This window comes from Dermacentor variabilis, chromosome 1 (assembly GCF_050947875.1).
Source record: "Dermacentor variabilis isolate Ectoservices chromosome 1, ASM5094787v1, whole genome shotgun sequence".
Taxonomy (NCBI): Eukaryota; Metazoa; Arthropoda; class Arachnida; order Ixodida; family Ixodidae; genus Dermacentor; species Dermacentor variabilis.
The window spans coordinates 280,924,622-280,941,219 of NC_134568.1; the positions used below are offsets into that span (position 1 = coordinate 280,924,622).

At 42.9% G+C, this 16,598-nt stretch overlaps 1 protein-coding gene across 7 annotated transcripts in view; it reads left to right on the plus strand.

Moving 5' to 3' along the window:
* kat80 (katanin p80) overlaps positions 1–16,598 on the plus strand; it is a 200,997-nt gene that overhangs the window by 163,071 nt on the left and 21,328 nt on the right. For all 7 annotated transcript variants that reach the window (XM_075676416.1, XM_075676391.1, XM_075676403.1 and 4 more), the window contains 3 exons: positions 2,586–2,756; positions 7,515–7,591; positions 7,932–8,006. In XM_075676416.1, the coding sequence (XP_075532531.1) occupies positions 2,586–2,756; positions 7,515–7,591; positions 7,932–8,006 (323 nt within the window). The remainder of the gene's footprint in view (positions 1–2,585; positions 2,757–7,514; positions 7,592–7,931; positions 8,007–16,598) is intronic.

A 16,598-nucleotide genomic window follows, 5' to 3' on the forward strand; every position in this document is an offset into this window, starting at 1 on the left:
CTATGCAAGACCAATTTGGAGCTTTATTGACTTTATGCCCACACACAAGCTTTCGCTGTTTTGTCCAGTAAGCCTACAGATGAACTTGGTAGGCATTCGCAGTAGTTGCCGGCTGCTTGCTTGCGGTCCCAAAGTCCGCTTCATGCACGTTGCAATCAGTCCAGCCCATGCATGTGATCTCATGCCCGGTCACCAATGTGGTCTACTGGTACAAAAATTCTAAGGCCAAAGTTACTGTAACAGCTTGCCAACCACCGTGCCTGCTGACCAGGCCTAAACAGGGTCGCCACACCTGCCATGCCACTTTGGTGGAGTTGGCGAATGAAGTTGCGTTTTGGTGCTCAGTGCAACATACGGTTACGGTAATGCTATCGTTAGCAGTACAACTAGTGCCATCTAGTAGCAGCAGCTTGCAGAATTTAACCAGCATGTGGTTCATTAACCAGCACATGGGGTGAGGCTTAGCAAAGCTTTTTTACACTCCAAAGTGCGGGTGCAGGTTTTTCACAAGGATGGGCATTATGTGAGTAAATTCGGTTCACATCGGAGTTTACATTATGTTTTCTTCTGCATAAACCTCTATGGACTGAAGTCTTATACAGTGATTCTTCTACATGATCTAAATGCATGGCATGTATCCAGCCTATCAGACTCTCAATGATAGCATCAGTGCATCTTTGTCCTGAAACATGGCATTTTAAATGTAAGAGGTTAAAAAATCACTTCATCCTATATCGGAGCAACAGAAACAAAACCACTTGCACAACAGGCTTGAGCTAAAATGTCTAACATCCAACTTACGGAATGCTGCTTTTTTTCTTTCTGGTTTATTTTATCCTAGCTATTTTCATTTTATGAAACACCAGAGACAAACGTTAAATCAGTCTCGACAATTAGATTATCCTATTATGAACCTGGTAGCATTTCTTTTGTGCAAAAAAGATGATTTGCAGCAAAAATAGTAACTGCAAGAGCCATGCAACTTCTTCGTAATTAAAAGTTACCGTGAATAATGGCATGATTTATGTAAGGTTCATACCTATAATGGGAATTTTGGAGGTCATCTTGTGCTGGGCCCTTCTGTTTGTTTTGTGTTCAGGTGCCTCACAGAGTGTGTGCCACACTCACACAAATAGCACAAACAGAGCAGTGTGAAGAGGCAGAACAGTGATTTTTTTAGGAAAATTCACTCAAATGTGCCAAATTGTATTTTAAGTCGTGTTAAAGTGTAAATTAACATATTGACTTATTGGTGGTTGGGTAGAATTTCTGAACTGCGAATAGAACATTATATACATGGCACCCGGTAGCTTATTTTCGCAGGGGTAGTGCCAATCCTGTGTTTTGGAGCAGCAAGCTATCACTTTGGCTGAACATAATGCTTGTCTTTAGTGTCATTTTGGAGGTCACAAGAAAAACAAAGTTGTAAAGGCATCGAAATTCCTGTGCATGGGTAGCTATACAAAGAAGTTCAGCTGGTGAGAAGCGTGTTTTAAATTGTTCTGCTTGAACAAAAAGCATGCTTCGAAACTGAGGGTCATGCTTTGTAACAATTCCTTTCCCAGTCCATTCTTTCAGCCTTTTGTCATTGGATTTTACACATTGTTGGATAGAATTTTTGCTGAGATCATGAGCTCGTCATAAAGGGTAAAAAAAGAATTGCAACAGTTTTTTCTATCTACTCTTTAGAATTTTTCTGCCTGGGCAAAGAAGCTATGCCCTTTCAAAGCAAGATGAAATTAATGTCACACTCTGTGCACACATTAAGTCAATATCACGGGCAAGTTAAGGGGGTAGGCCACACATAAAAAAATTTATTTAAATCGGAAGCCAGGATTTAATTAAGTTCTTTTTCCTGAATAAACAGGCCTTATTTTAACTAAGCAACTATTCAAAGTGCAGAAAATGATTCATTTTATTTATTAGCAGGTAATTTTTGTCATAAAATGTGGTAAAAGTGCTAGTCGGGCCAGCCGTGATAAGTAATTAATTGCTGAATTGAGTAAAGCTTTGGCATTTATGTAGCTAATATTGGGACCTATGCAATGAACTAGGATAAATCCAATGTGATAAATATTGAGGAAGTAATGTTTAAAATAGAAAGCAAGATGTGTAAAATGGCCCATTGCAAGGAAAATATCTCATGTTTGTAGCCTAAAAGTTTAAAACTATGAAATTGCTATACTGCCAGAAACACTAAATGACAGGCTACAAGCAAAAATTAGTTGTCATTTACCGGCCGCGAAACCGAAAATAAAGCTTGGATGACTTTTTTTTTTTATCTCGGCATTGCTTCAACAACTTTTGTCATTCTCTCAATTGTGACAATTTGCGATACTTTGTTTAGCAGACAGAGAACAGTAACCAGACATTAATTAACATTTCGTTGTTGTGAAAAGCTTGTTTAGTTTCAGATATTCAAAACTACTCAATAGTTCCTGTGAAATAAAAATGCTAACTGTTAGTGTGTAGTATTTGATTCTTATTCGAAAATTGACACTTGCACTTGTAATCTTCACCTTATTTCCTATGGATACTGAGGCAAAACAGGCTGATGTAAACTCCTTGCTTGGCACCTCTTATAGCGGCACTTGCAAGCAAGTCTACGCCTGGGCAGTGCTGGTATCCCGGAGATGTCAGAGGCCGAAGCATTGAGCACAATTGCTGAGCAGCACAAGACTCTCCTGGCAGTACTACACCATCGTCTAAAGAATATAAAAATTGTTCTGGCCCAGTGGAGCACAAAGGATCCCAAGGTAAGGTTGCTATATTACCAGTAAGAAGCTACTTGTATTGTTGTAATCGTTCGAAAAATTTTCAAGGTTACTTAACCCTTTTTGTACCACAGGAAACGTCAAAATTTGTACATAATTTCCCAAAGATTTCCATATTCGTGGCCTCGCGACATCTGTAATCGTCATCGGCTGTATTCCTACAAATTCTGGTGATGATTGTACTTGTCAACAGTTAGAGAAAGGATTGATATGACATGCAGGAGAAGCATTTTTTTCAGGGCTGAGGCCTGCTGCGAGGCTCTTGTGATAGTTTCCACCATCCTAGAGGCCACTGGTCTTGAATGCATTGCTTGTTGCGACTTGGGAAAGAATGTAATTGAACCCCTGTTTCAATAAATTTGCGATTTGATGAATTTTTCACACTCCTCTAGAATGCTGAAAAAATCATGTACTTTTGTTTGTTTCCTTCTTTCTTTCATTCTCTCTTTCATTCATGTGTTTTATGACAAATGAAAGCAATCTTACACTGCACACTCAATTGAACGGAGCTTTGACACATTATATACGCACAGCCATAGTCTTCATGGGAAGTATCCGTGCAGAAGCGGCAGAGGAAACTCATCACTATGCTATTTGCGAGCCGGGCACTTTGGTTGACACACATCCTAAGTCATACTGTTTTTGCTCGCAGGAACCAGGCAGAAATTGACAGTGAGAGCTGGAGCTAGTGTTTAGGTGTAGTGTTTGGCTGGTAGTTTTTTCTGGCCAATGTAATGGCAATCACAATCTACGGACAGCATATTAATACCTGCACATTTTTGGTAAAAGCAAGGCTTCCATTCATGCTGATTGTGTTTTTACCACTCTTACATTTTAAACATGGCCCGTAAGGAAAATGACAATAAGCAAACTTCACTGTCAACTGGCTGATCAATATCACGAAATGTGTGTGGCTCTTTTAATCCTGTGAGGCGATGTAGGCTGCACCACTGCTGGAATTATGCAAGGATTAATATCGTAAGAAGTAATCAGACTTTCAAGCATGGCATGAATTAGTTCTACATATAGTTTTAAGTATCGGTCATGAGGTATTTCATTTTTGCCAAGGTTCTATATTTCTTGTGAGTTGGGACTATGGCCAGAGTGGCTGCTGCATGTTTTGCAAGCTAATTGGAACAGTGCCTGCATTCTTGAATGTTTTCACTTGAGAAAAAATTGCTGCATGTGGTCTGAAACTAACGGTGGTGTCGGTGGTTTCCATTGTGCTGGTTTTCAGAAATAAAAATGCCTCGCTGTGAACATTGGAGGTCCTACAGTATCACTGCAGCGAACACTGCCTCAGTTAGTTGCCTATAGCTCACATGCACACACTGATGTGTCATTCAGTACCACTTTTATGGCTGCAAAGGATTAGTCATATAATCATTACCCAAAATTTTTATTATAACTTTATATAAAATGTGCTAACACATGAAAAACCTCAATTTATAGAAACTTCTGGCTTAGTGCAGTTGTCAGCTCCAGTGGGTTCTTAAGTGAGTTGTAGCTGAGCAGTTGCAACTGAAAAAAATATCATCATCATCAGCCTGTTTTATGTCCACTGCAGGACGAAGGTGATCTCAGATCACCTTCGTCCCTGTTCTCCGTCCCTGTCCTGTTCTCGTCCCTGTCCCTGATCTCGTCCCTGTTCTGTGCCAACCAATTCTAACTAGCGCCCGCAGATTTCCTAATTTCCTAATTTCATCGCTCCGCCATGTCTTCTGCCGTCCTCAGCTGTGTTTCCCTTCTCTTGGTACCCATTCTGTAACCCTAATGGTCCAACGGTTATCTAATCTGCGCATTGCATGACCTGCCCAGCTCCATCTCTTTCTCTTACTGTCAATTAGAATATCGGCTATACCCATTTGCTCTCTGATCCAAACCACTCTCTTTCCGTCTCTTAACGTTATGTCTAGAAATCTTCGTTCCATCTCTCTTTGCGCGATCCTTAACTTGTTCTCAAGCTTCTTTGTCAGTCTCCAAGTCTCTTCCCCGTATGTCATCACTGATAAAATGCACTGATTGTACACCTTCCTTTTCAATGATAACGACAAGCTTCCAGTCAGGAGCTGGCATTGTCTGCTGTATGCGATCTAACCCATTTTTATTCTTCTGTGAATTTCCTTCTCATGGTCAGGGTTCACTGTGATTAATTGACCTAGGTAAATGTACTCCTTCACAGACGGCTGACCGGCAATCCTGAACTCTTGCTCGATTGCCCGGTTATTCATCATTATCTTTGTCTTCTGCATATTAATCTTCCAACCCCACTCTTACACTCTCCCTGTTAAGATCCTCAATCATTTGTTGTAATTTGTCTGCATTGTTGCTGAATAGAACAATGTCATCGGCAAACCGAAGGTTGCTGAGATATTCGCCGTCGATCCTTACTCTTAAGCCTTCCCAGTTTAATAGCTTGAATACTTCTTCCGAGCACACAGTGAATAGCATTGGAGAGATTATGTCTCCCTGTCTGACCCCTTTCTTTATAGGTATCTTCCTACATTTCTTATGTAGAATTAAGGTAGCTGTGGAACCTCTGTAGATATTTTCCAAGGTATTTACATAAGCGGTCTGTACTGCTTGATTGTGTAATGCCTCTTTGACTGCTAATATCTCTACTGAATCATACACCTTTTTGTAATCTATGAAAGCCATATAGAGAGGCTGATTGTACTCTGCAGATTTCTCGATTAGCTGATTAGTGACATGGATGTGATCCATTATAGAGTATCCCTTCCTGAAGCCAGCCTGTTTCCTTGATTGACTAAAGTCCAATGTTGCCCTTATTCGATTGAAGATTATTTTGGTAAATATTTTATATAATATAATGGGCCTCTAATTTTTCAGTTCTTTAACATCTCCCTTTTTGTGGATTAGTATAATGTTTGCATTCTTCCAGTTTTCTGGGACCCTTGCTGTCAATAGACACTTCGTATAAAGAGCCGCCAGTTTTCCAAGCATTGTCTCCTCCATCTTTGATTAAATCGACTGTTATTCCATCTTCTCCTGCCGCTCTTCCTCGTTTCATGTCTTGCAAAGCCCTTCTGACCTCATCGCTAGTTATAGGAGGAGCTTCTGTATCCTGTTCATTACTGTTTCTAATTGAGGTATCTTGACTCCTCTGGGCGCTATACAGGTCAGTATAGAATTTTTCTGCTGCTTTTACTATATATTCGAGATTGCTGATGATATTACCCTGCTTATCTGTCAGTGCATGCATCTTGGTTTGTCCTATGTCAAGTTTCCTTCTTACTGATATCAGGCTGCATCCATTTTTTATGGCTTCTTCAGTCTTTCTCACGTTATAGTTTCAAATATCACTTATTTTCGCCTTGTTGATCAATTTTGACAGTTCTGCGAATTCTATCTTATCTCTTGAGTTGGACACTTTCAATCTTTGTCGTTTCTTTATTAGATCCTTTCTTACTTGGGAGAGCTTGCCTACTGGTTGCCTTGGTGTCCTGCCTCCCACTTCAATTGCTGCCTCTGAAGCCAGCCTAGTTAGGGTTTCATTCATTACCTCTGTCATCATCATTTCTCTGTTCTAAGGATGCATATTTGTTTGCAAGTACCAGCCTGAATGTGTCTGCTTTTACACTTATTGCCTCTAGGTTGACCTGTTTCTTCTTGACCAATTTTGCTCTTTGTCTCTTCAAATTGAGGTGAATCCTAGCCCTCACTAACCTATGATCACTGCACTTTACCCTACGTATCACTTCTACATCCTGCACTATGCTGGGATCGGCAGATAGTATTAAATGAATTTCATTTCTTGTTTCACCATTAGGGCTTTTCCAAGTCCACTTTCTATTGCCACGCTTCCTGAAAAAGGTGTTCATTATTCGAAGCTTCTTCCTTTCTGTGAATTCTACCAGCATCTCTCCTCTAGCATTCCTAGAATCGACGCCGTAGTTGCCAATTGCTTGTTCACCAGTCTGCTTTTTCCCCACTTTTGCATTGCAGTCGCCCATTACTAAAGTATTCTGAGTTTGCACTTTTCTCATCGCCGATTCAGCATCTTCATAAAACTGATCTACTTCATCATCATCGTGACTGGATGTGGAGCGTAGGCTTGTACTACCTTTAATCTATACCTCTTATTAAGTTTGATTACGACCACAGCTACCCTCTCATTAATGCTGTAGAATTCTGGGTCTGGACAGGCCAACAGTAGAAACTTACCCTGTCAGCCTTTAATTGCCGAACTCTGCCGAGTGAGGCTAGCTTAGCAGGACTCTTTGAGAAACTATCAGACATTGTTTGGGATATCATCGGCCTTAGTGAGATTAGAAGAACTAGTGAGGCTTATACTATGCTGATTAATGGACACGTCCTCTGCTATAGAGATCTCACATACAAAAAGCAATACAGGGTAGGATTCCTTATCCATAAGGACCTAGTGGGAAACGAAAAAGGGTTATTCTTCTATATTGTACTCTGAATAGCAGTTCTGACATGTACTGCATATGTATTGTGCCCTGAAACGTGAAAAAAAAAAAAGGGGGGGGGGGGTGGCTTGAGGCAGTTGTGCTGCAAATGGAATGAGATGATTCTTGGAAAGTTTTTCACACATTTTGAGCCTTTAAACCCCCATCATGTGGATTGTTTGTGTGTTGATAACTGGATAACAGAGCATATATGTTTAGTTGGTTACCAGATGCTGTAGTGCTCACTTTACGTTCTTTCCTGGTGGTGAATTACCATTTCTATAACATGGCATCTTCTTTTCTATTACAGATGGCACTTGATACAGCAATAAACATGAACGACCAGTCTACACTCGTAGACATTCTCAATGTTGTAGTTTTAAGGCCGTAAGTGAACCTTATATACATATTTAATTACAGGGCCAGGACAAAGATTTTGGAGCTGGGTCCTGCACCTAACTTGCTGAATTTAGCTTCCTGTGACTCGTGCCAGTCTCCTGACACAAAATTCAGAATAAACCGCTGCATTTTGAAGGAGGTGGTGGAAATCACTCTGTTTCTAAACCGCTAATGCACAGTAACTTGCAGCACTTCCTAGCAATAAAACATCTCTTTCCGTTGGTATGCATATGTTGGAGGCAGTTGATGAAAGGGGTGACAGTTTATCTGCGAGTAACATGCTATGTTTGCACATGGATTGTAAATTGATTAATGCTCTTTCACACAGGCAAATATGGACCTTAGATATGTGCCAGACAATACTGCCTGCTATTTTTGATCTACTTCAAAGTAAATATGAGTCGTAAGTATAGCTTCTTTCATTTTTCATTGATGTGTGTATTCAGTGCTTCACTTTCAACAGTGCTGAGACTGCTGCAGATACAATATTTAAAAGGAAGCTTTAGCTTGGGCCCAACTTCGATGCCGCCCATTGAAATACATGTAAAATGCAGAAACGTTTTTCTGTGATAACCATGGTGCCCATTTTAATGAAATTTGTCACATTTGAGAGATAAAGTTAAAATCTAGTGACTGTTGTAAGTGGAATTTTGATTTAGGGCCTGAATGTTTTTAATGGTATTTTCAAAAATTGGTAAGTTTGAAAAAAATAGAAGCACGAAGTTTACAACTTTGTAGCTCTGCACCTAAAACAGATATGGCAGTTCTGTAAACTGCATTCTTGAGAGCATCCAAAGTGGACAAATTTGATATGTCAATTTATATCTTATGCGAATTTGTTACATTGCGTACAAGTGCTTTGCAAAACTTCTACTCAAAAATTTGTGTTTTTTTTTAGAGCCATGTATAATATATGAATTTTGTCCATTTTAGATGTACTATTAGGTGCAATTTACCGAATTAGTATTTAATTTTTCATTGCTGAGTTACAGAGTTGCAAGTTTGACAGTTTCATTTTCTGAGTTTGCTATATTTGTATATTTTTATTTCAACATTATCCATGTAAATCGAAAATTCACACCAATAGTCACTAGGTTTTAACTTTTTCTTTTAAATGCTACAAACCTAATCAAATTTGGTGCTGTGGTTGCAGAGAAAAACTGTCTCGTTTCCCATGTATTTAGATTAGAGGCCCCCAGCTGGAGCTTCCTCTTAACACACTAAACTAACATTTTTAATCTGTGTTGGATGCTTCTGATAATTTGTACCTGAAGGTGTGACATAATTGTGACATGTATAGAGTGTATAGGAGTAAAGGGTAATTGTGTCATATTGAACTGGGGTCGCAAAGTTTGGCAATGTTGGAAGAACTGAGAGTTCTTAGTCCTGTTGCTTCAAGGTTGGCTGAGGCAGTTTTCAACACTTCATATAGAGTTATTAGAGAAATCATGTGCTCTGGATTGCACTGTAGGAACGATGGAAAATGCAAATTTCACATTGACATTGTCGTGGCTTCCTGCAGTGCTATGGATTAATTTTGATAGTTAAGTAAGTCCAGCTTGTTCGTGGTCAGTATGTTCCCCATCCTGTTGTAGCTTAGTACTTTGCACTGTTTCCTTGATCAGGAAACTGTCATCACAGTGACATCATAGACAGTTACAAATTTGTGAATGCAGCGGAGCTCTGTCACTTGCGAAGTTAACATACTTGCCTGGCCCGTCAGTTGTTTGGTTCACGGTTTCACAGGCAAAGATACAGAGCTCTTAACACTGTGTAGTTCAGTAAACACGTTAAACTTGAGTATATGAGGAGAAGTAGAAATCCTGGTCTAAGGCTTTCGCTTAATAAGCCACACACAAAGGGATGTGTCACAAGCAATACTAGATCAGACGCACGAAGTAAAGCATCTGATCACGTGGCAGAAAAATTGTGTGGAGTATAGAACTCGCCTCAAAGCTCCCTTTACATATCGGTATACCCCGTTCATGCGGCTTTAAGAAAAAAAAACAACCTCCTCATAAACGTTGCCTCCAGCATTATCGATTATGTTATTAGCATTTCTCAAAATTTTCAACCTTACTGGAGCGCGCAACTGGCCCAAAATAACACGCCTCCATAGAATCCTGCGGCCCGTCCGCGGGAGCCCAGGAGGAAAAGCACGCCGTGCGCAGCCGGCGGGTGAGGAGAATCAAGGAGTAAAACGCCGTGAGGAGGAGAGTCGCTACACCTACCCATCTAGCCACAGTGGCGTAGTGTAAATACCGCGGCCGCCGCGGGGTGCCGCGACGAGCGCGCTCGCTTAGCTGCTACAGCTCGCTGAGGATAACAGCGTGCCCTTCTGATGTGTGTGGGTGACGCGACTCGAGGCTCGTGCACCAAGATCTGACGAACAGCTCGTCTGCTTCCCGAGTTGCACACCCTCGAGGTGTGTCGCTCATTACGTTAGGGCGTCCTTTGAACGCGAGTACGGAGTGCGGCATCCATCGCTTAACCTATGCGCGCGCTTCCGACGTACTCGCACGAGCGAACACGAAGTTTTTTCGACCCTTGGAAATTTTCTGATTGTCGTAGAGGTAAGTGCGAAAGGAAATATGCTACTTATGTCACTCGGTGCGAGAATAGCCACACGTAGCTGTTTAGTACGCTGTAGCACACCAAAGGGATGAGACACATTGAACTCAACTGTAAGTTTAAAGACAGCCTCTGCGTTTGGCGCGGCGTAGGCGCCAATGTCGGGTATAATTTGGCTTGTATGTGAACATCCAGAATCAGATTTGAACTGCGCGCCACAGCGACGTTCAGTAGGCGGAGCCACCGTAGCTTGCGCAGTGTTTAAAAGGGCCGGGAGCACCGCGTTTCTGAAAGCGTTTCTGAAATAGTTCCGGAATGGTCTGTTTGAACCTCAGATGCATTTCTCAACTTCAATAAAAATCGGTAAAACCCCTTGAACTAATTATGCGGAACACTAAAAAAAAAAAAATATCTGACGAGCGACACATGCCGGCAAACAATGTGTCGTTACACTCAGCTGCAATTTGTCTTTTTTTTTTACCCCTTGCTTAGGTTACGTTAAACATCCGGTTGATTTTCTGCAACAAAATAATTACCGTAGTTCTTACCGTATTTCTGTAACGAAAGACGCTTCTGCTATTGCAGAAGCATAATTTACTAATATTGCTCAACTTAGTATTCCTCTATAGTGGCCCTTCAATTAAACACCTAGGAATTAATGTATCAGAAACGTTAAAAAATAGCTTAGAAGTGTGTGTTCTTCCTTTTTTTAAAAGGCAGTTTATGAAAAACAGGTGAATAGAGGAAAATAGAGATTATGTAGACTGAAATGATATCAGAAAGTTTTAGCCTGTCCGTATACATCATACCGTTCGCGGAATTAGGCACTGTAACGAAATGCTGGGTTACCGGAGACATAAGCGGGAGCAGCCTGGTTGATGGCGCCATCTCGTGGCGCGTAATTTAACCATTAAAGACACAGTTATTATTGCTGTAACTGACTATATGCTATACTTATGTACTGGTGTAAAGCGTCGGAAGCGATGCGTCGAGAACATATGCAGTCTATTTTGCTTTATATTGCTTCGACAATGAAACCCATGTAACAGAGAAGCGTTTCACGCGTTGTTGTACTAAGTGTCACCCGATGTCGCTACCATCGTTAAGAGGAAACCTTAGCTCGGGTGCTCGTATTGAATACGTGTAAAAGGAGAATTCGTTTTTCTTGGTAACCACTGCACCAAATTTGGCGAGGTTTGCTGCATTTAACCGAAAAACTTAAGATCTAGTTGGTTTCGAATTTTTTAATTAGGTTGTCAATATTTTATTCAAAAATGGCAAAAATCGCAACTTTCGTAATAACGAAACTATGAAGTTTACAACTCCGTAACCCAGCAATGAAAAATTATATCAGAATTCTGCGAATTGCATCTAATAGTATATCTAAAGCGGACAAAATTGATATGTCACACATGATTTAAAAAAAAAATTAGTAATATGGAAGTACAGCTTCTGCGGAACCCTTGTACACAACGTAACAAATTCATGTAAGGTATAAATTGACATATCGAATTTGTCCGCTTTGAATGATCTAATGGGTGCCGTTTACACAACCGCGATATCTATTCTTAATGCGGAGCTACTAATTTTTCAACTTCGTGCTTCTATTTTATCGAACTTTCGAATTTTTGAAATTTATTTCAACAAAATTCAAGCCCTAAATCGAAATTCCGCATCCAACAGTCACTAGAATTTAACTTTCTCTCTCAAATGCAATGCAGTTCATTAAAACCGGTCCGGGGGTTATCTCAGAAAACCGTTTTTGCGTTTTACATGTATTTGAATAGGCCACGTCGGAGTTGGACTCGAGCTAAAGCTTCCTTTTAAGCCCCAGCCACATTGGATAAAAAATGAACGAAGCGCGCCGCCTGTGGACGCTGCTGTGGCAGTCACGTGACAGCATGAAAATATCTCCTTGCGTGTAGGCTAGGGTAGGTGCAAGATGTCACGTGCTTTTTTCCTTCGCCTGCTGACAGATCGGTGCTGTGTTTACATTCTTCGACCTTCGTTTTTAACGCGAGTCATGCCAGGTGATGGTGACGACATCTTTTCCACTGTGATCTTAATCATGTTGGCGTGCTTCTTTCTGTTGCCGCGTCGCCGCGTTCAAAAGACGGTGAAAGAGTTACTGGGTATCGCCCTCCGCGTTCTTGTATTCAGGGTCCGATCTTGACGTACAGAATCGGATATGGCACACTGTCTCCAAAATCCTTTCCATCGTGCCGTCTCGGTTGAGTCTCATCGCTGTAAAAAATAATCGCAAACCAAAACAAGCTCCAACGGTGGAAGTGTTCTTCCACCAATAAACTAAACGTGTCTCGTTTATCTCCGCTGCTGACTGGTTAATGCTTCCATCTGATTTGAATCCCAGCGCTTCCGGAAGGTGAACGTTTCTAACGGTTCTTGCTGGGTGAATATCTTGGCGTTCCGTTACGATATACTAAGTAGTTTCGAGATATTGTTTCCCAAAGTGTGGAACAAAATACATGGGCGTTCCAGTTACTTTTGTGCTTCAATGCATAAACGAGCGTCTTGTTAAGCAAGTGGAACAACATTACCCTCTTGCGGCGGATTTGAGGACGCATATCTCCAAGCTGGTGTCATTCTGGAAATTAATTCCAAGTGGACACGCCTCGCAATCTCACCGGCTACAATTCATAAATTGCCATATGTGCCGTAATGTAATTAATTAAGGAGTTAGTTATCGATTTTTGTTGAATATTTGGATATGTGTTTTGATTTGTCGTGGAAGAAACGTCCGCCTCTCTGAAAAATCCATTTCGAGGACTAGAATTATGTTATCTGAGACAGACGATTTTTAAAAATTTCGCGAAACTTAAAGATGGTCACCCCGTATATAATGCCCGTTTAGCTAAAGCAGGCTAGGTGACTATTTGCCGCCACTTCGTTTCGAAAGGGAGGCCAATTGAAATGCTCACCATCTGCCGTCCACGTTTACTGTTAGGATGGCTACCCTAGCCCCGTATTTACCTAAACAGTGGACAAGCTAAAACTCCATTATATAATTCAGTTTAATATTCAAGTACTCCTGCCTACAGTGGTTTCTGGAATGCAGAAGCTGCGTAAAAGGTGAAATACATCGCGGTATGCGTATAATAGCGTTTAGCTAACAGGCTTCAGACACTGGAATAGATTTCGCCAATTGTTTTCAGGTTGCATTCTTAGGTCACCCTAGCATTCGAGCTTTTTTATTTTCAGTTCTCGCATGCTCGAGCTTTCTTCAGTTCCCCAACCCGTGCGCGCTGACTTACATGTTCACGCGTGCCCAATTAGCAAAACGAATCGTATCGCTAATTGGAAGTATCTCTCACTTTTTATCCTTTTATTTGTTTTTACGCGCACGTCGCACTGTTCGGCTGACGGATAAAGTTGCCGGCAGTGAACCCAGCTCTCGAAGGGTACTTAAAGCTGGGCGCACCTCTTCCGAAAATAATTATTCACGGTGAGCGCTTGCAGTCATGGTGTGGCAATTCAGTGTGCCTCGTTTGAAAAGGGATCTGATTGCCAGTGTGAAACGAATGTGCGCGCGCAGGTAGAGCCAGCTGGTCGGGTCACGCATGAGGAAGACCGAAGGTCGAGTGAGGCATTGGTGCGGACCCGAGCTGCTGATTTAGCTCGCTAATAGTGGGAGCACGTGTAGCGATATTTGGACGGAAATAGAACGCACGCGTTGCTGGTGCAGAGTTGTTTCTCAAATGCCGACTGCTAGCGCAACTCGATTTGGTTTGTTTGCTTGCTTGTATGTTGCCGGCAGTGCTGCAAGTCTAGCAGTTTTAAGTGCCACGCATATTTTTGAGAGTTGAGGAAAGCAGCGGGGAAGGTGTAATCGCATGCCGTGGTGCGTACGTATCTGCATATACGGGCGTATATATACAGGGTGTTCTTTTTTTTTTTTTTGCTGCACTAATTTTTTTAAAAGATTGCCTATGGCAGATATAGCACAATTCCAACCCTTGATCTAAATTATTCTATCATGCGGCCATTACTTCTAAGAAATCAAAATGTTCAATTGAGTAACGAACGTAATCCCGCCAGTTATCATTTAATTACTTTAGGCCGCATATTTAATTTACGAATTATAGTCGCTGAGTTCGCAAGGCGTATCCAATTAGAACGAATTCTCTGGGAGAAAAGACAACAACCTGTATAGCAGCTCGGGAGAAGGACTTATCGCGATGCTTTTAAGCACGAGTATTTTGTGAGTCGGATCGGCAAAGCTTGCTCTCAGTTGCCGATCTCCCGTTCGGCGCTGGCCGATCCTGCTTTCACAGAGAAATAAAGTAAGGAAAGCTGCATTACTTGTATGGGGCAAAGAATCACACTTGCAACCTCCTTGTGCCGGGGCAGGCGTTCTCCCGAGTGCTGTGCGCCAAACCCGTTGGCGCCAGCGTGTGCACGTAGGAGACACAGCTGGTGGCGGAGGACGTTGTGAATATGGACGGGCTCTGATTTATCAAAGTGGGTGAATCTGACAACAATACAATAGATCCATTGAGTGGTTTAAGCAGCGTTCCCAAGAAAACAAGAAAATATTGGTGACGACGACCAGAGGACTGGAAAGGACACCCGGTATGAATATAACGGCTGTCCAAAGATCCGTCGTTCTGACACGGCTGGGGATGATGATCCGGACAGCGCGCACCTGAAGGAAAATGAACGTGACAAGTGCGGCAAGTTGGACGGGTTGGTAGAGTCACTGTTTATCTGTCAGTCGCTGTTACGTCAGTATGTACTTACCTGCCCCACATCGTGAACCTAATTTGCGTTGACGCTACGCAAGAGATCAGGTGCGGGTGTGCTTCGAGCCCCAGAAAGCCCCTAGAACGTGCAAAAGTCGTCCCAGGAACAGCAGTACAAGCTTGAGGCGCGTACAGCTGCGGCGTCGACTGTTTCACCCACGCGAAAGTCGTGCGTCGATACCGAAGGGAGCAAGACACCATGTGTTTCTAGCACTGTAATCAAGCATTTCGTGTAGTTTTTCATGGTGGATATATTTTCTGTTTTAAAGTAATATGTAATTTTTCATGTTCAACGAGCCAAGTATTCATTTTCCCGAAGTTCTCCACGTCGCTGAACGGGCGACCGTACCTGCTGCTGGGCCATGCGATGTAGCTGTTGTATCTTCAGCCCTCCAAATCATCAGGACCCACGGGACTGGTAGCGCGTTGTCTGCTGGTATCCTGCAGTCATGCATGCAGCAGCAGCATGCTGGATCATGACTTGCAATATCATCTCAGCCACGGGGTTGTTTAGATATCAAAAAAAAAAAAAACGCCCAAACTGTTTTCATGCATCTCGTTCGCTATCGAAACTGTCGATTAAGAGTATTTTTACGGTCATGATAATGGTGGAGAGTAAGCGTGGTACATTACAAGAAGCTATATTGCACGCTTCCGCGTCCAGGCGATGGATTTTTGTTGCGCGCATTCAGTCTCGCATATGGGCGGTGTCGGCCAGTTGACGTTCGGGCCCAGCGTTTGTACAAGGCACACTGGCCAATATCGTGCCGCAAGAGGAATTGCAGGAGCTTCGATTGAATAAACGTGATATATCAGACCCGTCTGGGCAACACGCACACGCGCGAGTTCCTATCACATTTCTTTCACACCCTTAAGCAGTGAGAAACGTAACACGAGTCGTCTGCTTGAGAAGTCTCATATTTTCAGAGTTCAGGAATGCATTATTACATAATGAAGACATGCGATAGAAACTCCGGCTGGGAGTAATTTCTTTATGAGAGTGAAAGCCAGGATTCTTCAGAGTCGGACTCGTGTGAGAGGACGCCTGTGTGGCCTTCTCCGCAGTGCCCCTCGAGGCTTTTGTTTTTTCCCTGTGCCGACCGTCAGAGTTGGGCCGGCGCAGCTGGGGCGTCTTGCGAGACGGCCCCGCTGTCCGGGGGCGCGACGACAAGGATGTCGACGCCGCCCTCGGCATTCAGCTCGCGTTATTTATCACGCTCGAGCCACCGTTTTCTGGCCGTCCGATGGCTCCTTTTTCGGTGCCTTGCGCTATTTATTTCCCGGCGTTTGGGAGAAAGGATGCTCCGCGCGGACTCCTCGCGTGTGTTGGCCCCCTCCGTTCATTGTGCGCGGACTGGGTGGCGGCCGCGCAGATTTATGGTCTCCCGTGCGATCGGGGCCCTATAAAGTCCGGACCGGGCGGCCTTTTCACGAGGAGGGGGCGCCGGGCACTCGTCGTGTTCCTCAGCTTTATTTCCTGGATGGTATTTGCGTTTATCGCGCCGAGCGGAAGGCCGATTAACAGCGCGCGCACCCGAGCGGGTGCTTAGCGAGGGGGAGGTTGGGGGGTGGCGACGCGCGGGCACAAAGCCAGGGGGCCGGGGTTGTTTGCATGCGTCCGCACCTGCAGGCGTCCCCTCCTCCCGTACGACTCGCGCTGGGTG